Source organism: Danio rerio, chromosome 1 (genome assembly GCF_052040795.2).
Source record: "Danio rerio strain M-AB ecotype USA chromosome 1, GRCz13ab, whole genome shotgun sequence".
Classification (NCBI taxonomy): Eukaryota; Metazoa; Chordata; class Actinopteri; order Cypriniformes; family Danionidae; genus Danio; species Danio rerio.
In genome coordinates, this window is record NC_141021.1 from 31,435,737 (window position 1) to 31,450,500 (window position 14,764).

Consider the following 14,764-nt stretch of genomic DNA (forward strand, 5'->3'; position numbering starts at 1 on the left):
GAGAAGGCCTTCGGGTTGAATGGGATTATCTCTTCTCGACCCTGTCAAGGTTTGGCTTTGGTGAAATATTTATCTCATGGATAAAACTTCTTTAAGCATCCCCAATGTCATCAGTACAAACAAATAAGATAAGATCTGATTACTTTAGGTTAAGTCGCTCTACTAGACAGGGTTGCCTATTATCCCCAATGCTTTTTGCATTGGCAATTGAGCCACTGGCCATCTATCTACGAACTCCAACTGATTATAGTTGTATCATTCGAGGTGGTGGGGAACATAAAGTATCACTTTATGCCGATGCCGTTTTATTATTATATATCACAAACCAATGGAAATCTATACCTGCAATAAAGAAATTTGGAGACATTTTTTAGGATATAAACTTAATATAGAGAAGAGTATACTATTTTCAATAAATAATTTAGCTGATCAACAATCTTTTGAAACCCTACCTTTTAAAACCTCAACCCAGTTTAAATATTTAGGAATAAAAATCACTAAAATGTATTTGGATCTATTTAAAGATAATTTTCTAATGTTACTTGATCAAATATCACAGGACTTACAGAGATGGTCTCATATAATTATATCATTAACAGGAAGAATTAACATAATTAAAATGACCATCCTTCAAAAATTTTCTTTTTTGTTTCAATGTACTAATATATATATAAAATAGCTTTTTTTAATAGACTTGATAAAATTATTTCAGAATTTATTTGGAACAGAAAGAAACCTAGAATAAAAAAGGCATTTTTGCAGAGACCAATATCAAATGGAGGAATGGGACTACCAAACTTTCAGGTATACTATTGGGCAAGTAATCTAAGGATGATGGCTTACTGGACACAAAAACAATCCCAGTTATGGGTAAATATAGAAGAAACATGCTGTTATCCTTCATCGCTTTCAGCTTTACTATTTTCTCCCTTGTCTACTAAAAGTCCTGATCTATTAAAAAATCCAGTAGTTTCACATACTCTCAAGATATGGTCCCAGATTCGAAATTGTTTTGGTTGGCAAGCTGGCTCCCTCCAAAGCCCCATCACAAAAAATCATTCATTCACTCCCTCATATAAAAATACATTATACGATGACTGGGTGGAAAAAGGAATTCATAATTTTCTAGACATATTTATTGATCAAATATTTCCTTCATTTGAGCAACTACAAAGTAAACACAATTGACCTCGGTCCAATTTTTAAAAAATATTTACAGGTGCGAAACTTTGTGAAGCAAAACAACCCACTGTACCCTAATTCCCCAAATCAATCATCAATGGAAATGATAATTTTGCGTGACCCTAAGAAAAAGGGAGGTATTTCATTTGTATATGGAATGCTCTTCCAATTAACAAACACAGCAACTTTAGAATCCTCCTGAGAAGCAGATTTAGAGGTTGAAATCACCAACGAGCAATGGGAGATAGCCCTTGAACAAATCCACAGATCATCGGTGTGCGCAAGACATGGTCTCATACAATTTAAAGTAATACATCGTTTACATTGGACCAAACAAAAACTTAATAAGATATTTCCAGAAGTGGACCCTGCATGTAATCGGTGTAGGCTAGAATCGGCGTCACTGGCTCATATGTTTTGGAGCTGCCCAAAATTATCATTGTACTGGGAAAATATATTTCTAACATTTTCAAAAATAGGTCAAAAGCTGATAGATCCAGATCCCTGTATAGAAGTTCTAGGCATTACTGATTTCGAGATAGCTAAAAACAGTACTGAACAAAATATAGTTCCATTTGTCTGTCTACTAGCACGAAGATTAATATTGTTACACTGGAAACAGAAAGCCGCTCCAACATATACACATCTTATGACAGATGTAATGAAACATATGGAACTAGAGAAAATCAGATTCTCCCTAAAAAAAGAAAGAAGACAAATTCTATAAAATCTGGCAACCTTTCATGGCTTACTTTAAAGACATAAATTCGACAGGAAATAGTCAAATTGAAGAGGATTAGACCAATTTAGTTTAAAAACAGAAGAGTATTATTATTTTATTTTAAATTTTCTTTACTCTTATTTATTATTTAATATTTTATTTATTATTTGTTTCCTTTTTGTAATTTCAATTCAAATAAAATTTTTTTTGTATTATTATTTTTTTTTGTATTAATCTATTATTACTATATTTATATACGGATTGTTTGTATATTACATGCTTTATTGTCAATTGTGGTGTGAATGTTTGTGCTTGTTAGTCCAAAGATGTAAGTTCTTGTGTTATATAATCAAAAAACAATAAAGAAAGTTATATATATATATATATATATATATATGTATATATATATATATATATATATATATATATATATATATATATATATATATATATAAAAGAACGTAAAACATAAAACACGCAGGGTCGGCGCAAGCTGAACTGGCGCTCTCAGCAACCGGCAATTACACCGCCCTCAACCTGTAAGTGACCGGTTCGCGAATGAAAGCAAGGACTGTGAGGGTGGGTGTAGTGCAGGGATGTCAAAGTCAAATATCACAGAGGGCCAAAAAACAAATTTGCTACAAGCCGAGGGCCAGACTGGTTTAATGTTTATTAAAACATATTAAAATGATTGCATATACCCTATATTGAACCAAGACCTAACACAGTGCATATTATTTAATGATTAAATGAATAAAGCAATATTTTCTTATGGCTTCGTCAGTAATGTCAATTTAAAACTTTTTTCAACAGGCACACGGACAAAAACGAACCTTCTTTAAAGAAAAATCACATGTCCTGTACATTAAATGAATAAAGCAACATTTTCTTATGGCTCTGTCAGTATTTTCAAGAGAAAACATTTTAAACAGGCAAATAGCAAAAAAGTGAATGTCCTTCAAAAACAAAATATGTTCCTTAATATAAATGCATAAATGAAATTGTATGCATTATAAACTGAAAATGCACTATTGTGCTGCTCTATGATCTTACCAATCACTTCTTTCAAATAGTAAAATGAGAAAATAAAATATTAAATCAAATCAGTTGTATTCTTTCTCAATGCTCTTATCTGCAATTTTCCCTGAGTCCATTCAAATGAAAAATAAATATAAATAAATAAAACACAATAAAATAAAATACAAAAATCTAAGGCACACATAAAAAACAATACTTCCTTCAAAGAAAAATCACGTCTCGTAGAAAAAAAAATTGAAAATGTAATGCTCTGTGACACTCACTTGTCTGAGGCTGAGTCTGATAGTTGGTGGTGTCTCATCTTTTGTACAAGTTCATCAATGTTCGGGGTCAGGATCTGAGCTGAGGAAATCCTCAAGATTGAGTGAAGGAGCTCGTCGGAAAGACGGCTCCTGCGTGATGTTTTGTGTAGGTTTATTAAAGAGAACAGTTGTTCACACAGGTTTATGCTGCCAAACATAGAGAGCGTCTGAGCAGCTTGGATGCGCAGATGGGGCATTGTGTCGGGGATGAAACGTACAAACTCAGCAGCACCAACTCTCTCATATTTTTCCTTCAGTGTGTCATTGCACTGGAGCTCAATCAACTCCATTTGTAGGTTGGGTGGTGCGCTTTCCACGTCAACTCCAAAAGGATTGCTGAGCAGTTCAAACCTGAATTTTTGGGCTTCAAAGTCAGCAAATCGGCGTCGGAAGTCAGCGGCAAGTATGTTGAGTTTATCAGCAAACTGTGCACTCGGAAACACAGCGGTAGAGAGCTTCTCTTTCATGGTATGGCAGCTGGGAAAGTGGCTCAAGTTTTCTTTTAGCATCTGCGTCTCCCACAGACTCGGCTTGGTTTAAACGCCTTCACTGTACTGTACATGTCGGAGATGACACGCCTTCGTCCCAGCAGCTGCAGGTTCATCACATTCAGATGGCTCGTGATGTCGTGTAAAAGCGCCATTTCACACAGGAACGTTTCATCTCGGAGCTCTGTTGAGTCTTTCCCTATGCTTTCCATGAACAGACAGATCTTCTCACGCAGCTCGAAACATCTTTGCAGCACCTTTCCCTGGCTTAACCATTGCACCTCTGTGTGATAGGGCAAGTCACCATACTCTGTATCTAATTTGCCAAGAAATGCCTTGAACTGGCGGTGATTTTAACCTCTTTCTCTGATGAAGTTAACTGCTCGTGTTATGGTGCTCATAACATGTTCCATTTTCAAGGCTTTGCCACACAACGACTCCTGTATGATACAGTGATAAGTTGTCAGATCATCTGTGACTTTTTCCTCCCGCATCCTTGCAACTAATCCACTCCTGTGCCCACACATCGCAGGTGCTCCATCTGTAGTCAATCCCACAAGTTTTCCCCACAGCAGCTCCATCTCATTTACACATCTGGATACTTCTTCATACAGATCTTATCCTGTAGTTGTACCATGCATAGGACGTAATGCCAAAAACTCTTCTGTTATGCCCAGGCTGAAGTCCACTCCACGGATGAAAATTGACAGCTGGGCAATGTCAGATGTGTTGGTGCTCTCATCCACAGCAAGGGAATATGCGATGAAATATTTTCCCCTTTTCCACAAGCTGTTCTTTTAGATGGGTGAAAAGCTGTTCAGCAATGGTGTTTCTGCTCAGACTCACATTTGAAAATAGTTGCCTTTTGTCTGGGAACACTGCGTCACAAACTTTAAGCATACAATTTCTGATAAACTCTGTCTGTAAATGGCCGGGCTGATTTTGCAATCTCTTCTGCCACAATAAAACTGGCCTTGACAGCAGCCTCGCTTTGTGATTTGGCTTTCGTGAACAGAGCCTGTCGGGACTTAAAATCTTATTTTAATTCTTCCACCTTCTATAGCCTTTGTTCCGTGTTCATATTCTTGTGTTTGTCTTTGTGTGTCTGAGACGCTTCATTGTGCCTTCTTAGATTATATTCTTTCATTACAGCCAAAATGTTTCCACACAGAAGACACACAAGTTTCCCTTTTACCTCCGTGAACATGTACTTTGCCTCCCACCTGGCTTGAAACCCCCTCTTCTCAGCGTCCACTTTCCGTTTAGACATTTTTGGGGAGGGTGTAGCTGAAAATTGACATCTGTTCTGATTTCTGATGAATAATGAAGCCCGAGGTCCGCTTGCTGCGCTGCAGTGAGTTCACGGCCTACTGTTGCATTGTGGGTTAATGTAGTGTTGGTTCGTGCAAAACACCACCAGGCAGCTGCAGTCTGCGGGCCGGTTTCAATAGTAATTAAGGGTGCTTTCACATCTGTGAATCGATTCAGTTGTTCCAAAACAGAGATTACAAAAGTTACATTGTTGCTCTTTGCTCTTGGAGCAGTTCGCTTTCACACTGCAAAGTTTCTAATCGGACCAAAAGAGCTAAAACAAGTCACGTGCGAGTAAACTCTCCTCACATTGTTCAGAGTTTCAGGGTTTATTTTTCAGCGTCCCGCTACGCTGTCAGGAGAGGTGGTGGTCTGGTGGTGATTGACAGGGTGCACGCGCGCGACTTGTTCGTGGAGAGACGCGGTGGAGAGGGGTGAGAAGGGTGCACGACGATGCCTATTTGAGGACCGGGAGGGAGACATGAGATTACCAGGAGATCATCACTCGTTTGCGGGCATCCGGAGACTCGCGAAACTTCCCGCCCTACTAATAATTCTCACTTCATATAGCCGTAAGCCTATTACATATCCATAAAACACTGTGATATAACCGCGCTCGGATCGGATCGCTTTCTCACTGCAATCGAACCGCTCCAGGGTTCGTTTCAATCGAGCCGAGACCACCTCATTCAAGCGATTTCGGAGAGATTACTTTGGTGCGGAACAGAGCGCGATTGCCGTGTTCACATATGCCAATCGAACCGCGCTAACTGGGCAAACGAGATACGTTCCGAAACAAAAGTCTAGGTGTGAAAGCACCCTTAATATCATCCCGGGGGCCATAGATAATTCAAGGCCATATGTGGTGTAGTAGATGAAAGTGTAAGAGTTGAAATATTGCTAATATTTTGATGTCTTTGACAATTCAAAACATGAGCTGAAAACAGAGACTGGTGACTTAACAACCCAGCAGGTGGGAATGCGGGAAAAACTAGTTCCTGCTGCATTTGCATCTGAGTCTGCTGAAACTCGGCTTCATCCACCCCATCTCACATATGGTCATTTCAATGTTTGAATGTTCTAGATTAACCAAACTGACTTTAACTATCATGTTTGATATCATTTGAAATGTCTCAGTGCGATTGGTACAATGGTCTCATTCTCTCAGAAACAGACATAATCAAAACAATAAATATATAACTTCAGGCATCTTTTGAACCACTGTGAAGGGTGTGACTTTCCACTAAGTGTGAATGCCTTTTGTTATTCACACCCCCTTCCTTGAGGGAATTCTTGGATTATTTAAGGTAAGGTTTGAGAAAGACTCAGGGCGATTCTGCCTAACCAGATCAGCCCATAACATGGCTTGCTCCATGTTATGTATATTTCAAAGTCAGGATATGCATCTTTTAATCTTAGATTTATCTTTGATAATTTGATGTTTTGTATTGATCTTTTATGAATTGACTGATTGAATTGGCATAATACATTTACCTGACTAATAAATTGTTATGTTTTGAATCATTCAAACAGAGTTCGTGTTATTATCTTTAGTAGATTGCGGTAATTTCATAGCACCACAAGCCCCTGTTCAGGTTAGTAGCGAACTAGGACACGGTAGACGGAGCATTGCGGCACGCTATACGATGTCTCTAGAGCTCCGACTAACAAATTGGCATTTATTCATGTATACTTAGGCTGTAAAAGGATATCTAAGGGGATAGTCCTTCACCCGATAAACTTATAATACTATTTAGATAGTATAGTGATTATTCAAATTTACTAATAGTTTAAGTACGACTGGTCTGCTTAATTCTATAGTAATGATCATTATATGACTAAATAGCTCTGTTTGATTTAGGAGGTAGCAGACCTATAGGGACCGCATAACAAATATCCTAATCTGAGTAAGTAGGGTTCTGCCTTTTTAGGATAGCGGTCAATCGCCACTGTTTAGTGACCAAGACTGACAAGCTTGTGCTTAAGAAATTGTATACTCGGCCGGTACAAGATTCAGGATGTTATAGGAATCCCAATGAACGAGAATAACATAAAATGATGGACCGAAGAGAATATTCAATCATAATCTAAATTAATGTGAATGGAAACAAAATAACCTTCTCAATGTTTTATAATTGGAGTCAGATAAAACGAGGATAAATATATTAATATTCTAAACCACCTCATACTAAAATTGGAGTCAGATATGAGCTAAATTTAATATAAATCAACATTGTGCACTGGAAAGACCGAACATGCAGTGAACCTTCATCCACCATTGGATACCGTCATTGGACCAACTGGCTGGACCCTACAAAATGGTGACCCATCTCTGTGATCTCCCAACTCAGGCGAGTTACGTCTTTCCAGCACAAAATGGATTTATATCAAGCAAGAGGTTTGGATCTTCTATTCTATCTTCAGCTGCTGTGGTAAGTCAATTCTTCTTTGCCTATTAGAAATGTTGAGGGAAAGCGAGACGCACCCTATATAAACACATTGATAGAATGAGTCGGAAATGCTCAAAAATGTTAGACCGGAATGCGTTATCCGGTGGGGTTGAGAATTAGACAAAACCACTTTGATTATTAGGGACATGATAGCAGCAGTTTAAATAAACGCCATCCCTTGCTCTGAAATATCTCTTTGTCTGCTAGACAGCAAGAGTTGAAGCTTAAAATTGGAATAACATCATCCAAATTATATTCTAGAACTCAGTGGAGAGTCATAAATTAGATCCTAAAAGTTAAAATCAAAAATTATCTATTGTTTTTAATCTACTGTTTTATAAAAAAGAGAAAAATGGAAAAAAGGAAAAAATGGTTTAAGACTTAAAAACAATTGCTAAACTTTTAAACTGGATTAATAACAACAGTCTGTTTTAAGGCATTTGCATGTGAAAAATAAAGGTGAGCAGAACAGAATTATTTGATTGCAAAAAAGACAAATAGGCTCTAATGAAAACTCTGCTTTTACAAATCAGAAATTTGCCATTTAAATTTAATGGTGATAAATTCAAATATGATGCTGATCAACTAAAATATCCACTATACTTTAATTTAATCTCGAAACAGACTAAAAATATAAAAGTTAGAAATTAAATTCTAAGATTTTAGCTTTAAATCAGCTCTTAGACTTCCTGATTGCTCAAACCTTTTCATATTCAAATGGCCTGACAGAGAGCAAAGAAATTTCATCTCAGTGATAATAAGATACTCAGAATGTGTTTGCTGTAAATGCATAAAACAATTACATTTTTCCATTTGGCCATAAGCCTTTGCTGACCCTTTGTTGTCCATGCAACCTACTGTCACGGTGTGGGGGTGGCGAGGACCCAAATGCAGGGAATGAAGAATTTAATGAAAAAAATAAAACAAAAACAAAACTCAAATCTCCCCATGTGGGGAAAAACACAACATTATATTACACACTCAACTGGACAAGATCTGAAACTTGGCAAGACAATACTTTAAACCGCTGTTGTAGAATAGAAATCAGTAACAGGGAAGGGAACAATCAATAACGGACCAGCACAGAACAGAGCACACTAGGAGAATAAATAGGAAAGACAAACCAATAAACAGACAGGCGGACAGGTGAAAATAATAATTACAAACAAGGTAACAAGGTAGGTGGGACAAGACAATAGACGGGAGAGCGCATGACACAGAGAGACAATACAAGCCATGCGCTCACATAACACAACACTGAAGCACACGACAAAAGCACGTGACCACAATGTAAACACCGAGCCACGTGCTTTGACAAAAGACGCAAGACACGAGCACACGATGAATGAAAACACTCACCGTGTGGTCACACATGCAGCATGCATGCTTCATCCCAGCGCCGACCAAAACCGAAACCAACAAGACTGAGACGCTGGGAATGAAACACCATGCTGCTGACAGACGAAAACACAAACACGAGTACAAGAGCGCACGCGTCTGAGGGACGCAGAGCGCGCGCGCGGCCGCGTCAAGCAGGAGCGCGCACACTCTGCGTACACCCACGACGGCGCGCGCGCGCACACAGAGACAGAAACAGGACCAGACACGAGTAGTGTCCGAGATCTGCCACCAAAACAAGAATTTACAAGACCAGAGTGGCAGAACCCTGACACTACCCCCCCCCCAAAAGGGACGCCACCTGGCGTCCCTAAAGGGAACATTCAACAAGGTACAAGACAGACAAGAAACACCACAAGACAACAAAACAGGCAACATCAACAAACACAAGACAGGGAGGTGAACAGGCAAGACATGAAGGGGGGAGGGAGGGGAGCCAAGTCAGACCCAACAAGACAAACAAGGGAGGGATGGGAGGGCAAAACCAGGGAGGATCAGGAGGGACAGTCCAGGGTGGGTTCAGCGGGTCGGGAGCCCCGGCAGGGAACCAGGGTGAAGCCGGGTGATCCGTCCAGGGTGGAAGAGGGGAACACCAGGGAGGAGCAGGAGGGACGACCCAGGGAGAGTCTATAAGGGGAGACAAGGCAGGAGGTCGGTGGGGAGCTGGCAGGGCTGGAGGCCTGTGGGGGGCCGGCTGGGCTGGAGGCCTGTGGGGGGCCGGCAGGGCTGGAGACCAGAGGGGAGCCGGCAGGGCTGGAGACCAGAGGGGAGCCGGCAGGGCAGGGAGCCGGGCTGGTGCCGGCGGCGCAAGGTGCTGGGCTGGGACCGGCAGTGCAGGGAGCCGGGCTGGGGCCGGCTGGGCAAGACGTCTGGGTGGCGCCGGCAGGGCAAGACGTCTGGGTGGCGCCGGCAGGGCAAAACGTCTGGGTGGCGCCGGCAGGGCAAGGAGCCGGGCTGGGCAAGACGTCTGGGTGGCGCCGGCAGGGCAAGATGTCTGGGTGGCGCCGGGAGAGCAAGACGTCTGGGTGGCGCCGGCAGGGCAAGGAGCCGGGCTGGGGCCGGCTGGGCAAGACGTCTGGGTGGCGCCGGCAGGGCAAGACGTCTGGGTGGCGCCGGCAGGGCAAGACGTCTGGGTGGCCCCGGTAGGGCAAGGAGCTGGGCTGGTGCCGGCAGGGCTAGACGTCTGGTTGATGCCGGCAGGGCAAGGAGCCGGGCTGGGGCCGGCAGGGCAAGACGTCTGGGTGGTGCCGGCAGGGCAAGGAGCCGGACTGGGACCGGCACTGAGCTGCGTTCAGGGGCTGGAGCCGACACTGGAGGGCGCTCAGGGGCTGGAGCCGACACTGGAGGGCGCTCAGGGGCTGGAGCCGACACTGGAGGGCGCTCAGGGGCTGGAGCCGACACTGGAGGGCGCTCTGGGGCTGGAGCCGACACTGGAGGGCGCTCTGGGGCTGGAGCCGACACTGGAGGGCGCTCTGGGGCTGGAGCCGACACTGGAGGGCGCTCTGGGGCTGGAGCCGACACTGGAGGGCGCTCTGGGGCTGGAGCCGACACTGGAGGGCGCTCTGGGGCTGGAGCCGACACTGCAGCAGAGGTCTTCCTCTTTAACCTCCGCTTCTGAGTGCGGGTCAGCCCTTGAGGGCTGGACATGGGCTGGGAGGCGGCGCTGGTGGTGGTGCGAGGGATCCTCTCCTCCTGAAGGATCCCTTTCTCCTGCTGCTGAACCATGTGATTAATAAATTGCTGGTATGACCAGCCCACCATTCTCTGGATCTGCAGAGGAAGAAGGGGCTTGTCCAGAGCAAAATTTAGGTGGGTCATAAGCAGCCAGTCATTAAAATTCAGCCCCTCAGCTGCCTTGCGGAATTTCTCCGCAAACTCCTCCAAATTCAAGCCACACTGTTTCAGTGACTGCAAATGCAGCAACTTAGTAATGCGGCTAGCGAAGGAGCCATCTTCACTCCGCTGGGTCCTCATTCTGGCTGGTCCGTTCTGTCACGGTGTGGGGGTGGTGAAGAGGAGGCGAGGACCCAAATGCAGGGAATGAAGAATTTAATGAAAAAAATAAAACAAAAACAAAACTCAAATCTCCCCATGTGGGGAAAAACACAACATTATATTACACACTCAACTGGACAAGATCTGAAACTTGCCAAGACAATACTTTAAACCGCTGTTGTAGAATAGAAATCAGTAACAGGGAAGGGAACAATCAATAACGGACCAGCACAGAACAGAGCACACTAGGAGAATAAATAGGAAAGACAAACCAATAAACAGACAGGCGGACAGGTGAAAATAATAATTACAAACAAGGTAACAAGGTGGGTGGGACAAGACAATAGACGGGAGAGCGCATGACACAGAGAGACAATACAAGCCATGCGCTCACATAACACAACACTGAAGCACACGACAAAAGCACGTGACCACAATGTAAACACCGAGCCACGTGCTTTGACAAAAGACGCAAGACACGAGCACACGATGAATGAAAACACTCACCGTGTGGTCACACATGCAGCATGCATGCTTCATCCCAGCGCCGACCAAAACCGAAACCAACAAGACTGAGACGCTGGGAATGAAACACCATGCTGCTGACAGACGAAAACACAAACACGAGTACAAGAGCGCACGCGTCTGAGGGACACAGAGCGCGCGCGGCCGCGTCAAGCAGGAGCGCGCACACTCTGCGTACACCCACGACGGCGCGCGCGCACACAGAGACAGAAACAGGACCAGACACGAGTAGTGTCCGAGATCTGCCACCAAAACAAGAATTTACAAGACCAGAGTGGCAGAACCCTGACACCTACAGGCAAACACAGCTCTGATCACAAGATAAAAGCATTAAGCTAAAATGCACTGTTGTTCTAAAAAACTCTTCAGAGACCAGATATAATTATATTTAATACATACTATTTTTTATATAATATAATTACATTAGGAATAAACAATAATGTACATTATATTATAATCGCCAATCATGGCACTAAAGACCAAAAGATGAAACATTCATCTTGAGGAGGTTTGCTCTCTTTATGTTTTAATGAAAACACAGACAGAACTACTATAGCATAACTGATTGTAAACCAAATAAATCCTCGCTGAAAAACACCACCTACAATTAAAATTTGATCAGAGAGTGAAACTCACCAGAAAAATAATGAAAGGGGGATGAATATGATAACATTTAGAGTTACCAAAGTTTTTATGGGTCAAAAGATCTAAGAATTTGTGAGTCACACCATAAAATGAAAACTGTTAAGCAGAGAACACCAAAAGGGTGAAATGATTTCTGCCAACAGATCTGACTGTTAATGAGAGCAAAAAATGAACTATGGGTATCGGCCCATTAGATTGTAAACTGAAATTAGTGAAAAATCATTAATTGATTCAGAAAAATGTCCCCAGCGGAACTGGGAGATAATGCTCAGGATACAGCAGACTATGTAAACTCCACAGCGAGAGCAGTTTTCAGGTGTTACACACTCACAATGTGCTGAAATCAACGACAGCAATTCAGATCTGACCAACAACATCATGTGGCTTCCAGAATTAATATTGCAAAATGATGCATTAACATTAATTCCACATGATTGAATTTGAAACTGATGAAAATTCTAAAATTAACTATGGTTCTCTCTGCTTTTGTTCTCATCTTAGGCAGACCAATAACAAAGAACACTCCAGATCCGGTCCACATCAAACAAGTAAAAATGAGGGCGACAAAAGGTTAGGCCATAACCTGAGAGGCCAAAAGTCTTCCATCTTGCATCTCAAAGCAAGAACCCCTGTGGTGCTAACACCTCACACTTTGGTGCAATCTAACGACGTCCTGCAGTGAGTCTGAAAAAGCCTTTGATCAGTCATCAGAATAACAATTATCCACAGCTGAACTTATCAATGGATTCAGCATTGTAGGAGGCTTTGTGATTTCACAAAACACCTCTCTTCAACTAAGATGTAAATTATTACATGTTAAATTAAACAGAGGCACGAAAGATTTCATAGTTAAAATTTTCCCAAATTGCTAAATAGCAATGGGACTAAAACCCTGGTTACCTAGAGGCAATAATGAACTTTACTGCATTGTTCCTTCAAGACCAATAGCAACAGACTCTATTGTTACGAATCCTAGTGGCATTTTAAAAAAAAAAAAATTTATACTATACACATGTTAAACCACATGTCCTGTATGAAAATGGAATTAACTATGTTGAAATTCATGATACTTGTTTCTTTGATCTCCAAAAGTAGAAAACTCTGCTATCCCCTGTATAGCTGCAGTTTGAACTACAAACAGGAGTATACAGTGTGATAATTAAATTAACCATAAAAATGCATTCTTACAGGATCCAGCTTTGAACATTGCACCTTATCATGCTCCGTAAAAGATATTATATGGAATCAATTTGCGCCGGAACACACCTCATGTTCACATTCTTATGCTGGCTCCCTGTTAAAACAGGACTAAAATTTTGCAACACAATTATAAAAATTGATTACCATTGTTTGGAGCATTACACTGACACATAGCCACAGGTAAACCCAGGCACATAGATAACACCTTAGTCTACAAAGACCCAGGAGTCAAATCTCCTTAATTAAGATCTTTTGTCCATGTTTATACAAACAAAACATATTAGCCTCACACACATAGAACAGAATAATTAATCTGATGACAGACGAGACAACAAACACCCTCTGACACCCTCTGTCAGCTGACAAGAAATTACACATTTGCATGGCTTTGACAACAAATTGATGGTATAAAATTTCAATAGAGGCGAACTTGCCAATAAATTCAAGAATAGATACACTGACTGTTTTGAGGATGGTTGACAAAATCTATCACCAATAACAGGAATAAGTGCTAAAGTGATTAAAATTAAACCTGAAGTGAGGAAACTTCTAATAATCAACTAGGAAATTTTAAATGTGACAAATACCATCAATTGTGTTCATTTATTTGAATGTATTGTCATGATGATATGATTTTATGATGCATACTGCCTGTTATACTGTTTTAATAAGTTGCACTGACCTTATGATAGCTTTACCTTGAGTAATTCAAACCAAGAATATTTAATATTCTCCCTATCATTATACCCCATCTCAGTGGTGACAAAGAATTTATCTTTTTTTGATTGGACCTTTTAAACAGATTGAAAGAGACCTGAGACCAGTTGTACAACTAGCACGTGCTGACTTTTATGTTTTGATCATATATTTTATGCTTAACCTCATGACTTTCTCCAATGCAGAATAATACAAGTTCATAATTGTTCAATCGCTGAGCCATCAAGTTGCTGTTTAGGTGTCCGGAAAGAGGGCAGTGTATACACACTGTAGACCCCCACATGCAGAGGTCTGCATAAAAAACTGCACCAATAGAGGTGACCAGATTCATCAGAAGAAGCAGACTATGAGAAGCCCACACGACGTGGACACTTTTGCCAGGGGAAGGACACAGTGGAAGCTTTGTAGGCCTGTATGGACTGAATGAACTGTGCATTCGAGTCAGGCTCATCAAGAGGTGAAAACGAGCCTGGACCTGTTTAGCTACCTGCTGAACACAACTTACAACTGAAAAATTCTGCAGAGACTGTCTTGAATTGCCCCTGAACGACCTCAACAAGGATACATAGTGACCCCATGGACACATTTATATCTGACCCATGGAATCAAATGAGGGAACTGTAAGAGTTGAAATATTGCTAATATTTTGATGTCTTTGACAATTCAAAACATGTGCTGAAAACAGAGACTGGTGACTTAACAACCCAGCAGGTGGGAATGCGGGAAAAACTAGTTCCTGCTGCATTTGTATCTGAGTCTGCTGAAACTTGGCTTCATCCACCCCATCTCACA

At 41.7% G+C, this 14,764-nt stretch overlaps 1 protein-coding gene across 1 annotated transcript; it reads right to left on the minus strand.

The window, feature by feature from the left end:
- Positions 1-3,110: 3,110 nt before the first annotated feature.
- On the minus strand, positions 3,111-5,094 carry LOC141385746 (general transcription factor II-I repeat domain-containing protein 2-like). Its single transcript, XM_087237271.1, is given in 4 exon segments — positions 3,111-3,781; positions 3,784-4,513; positions 4,515-4,650; positions 4,652-5,094. Coding segments are annotated over 4 exon segments (1,797 nt in total). The 5' UTR covers positions 5,002-5,094; the 3' UTR covers positions 3,111-3,200.
- Positions 5,095-14,764: the final 9,670 nt, after the last annotated feature.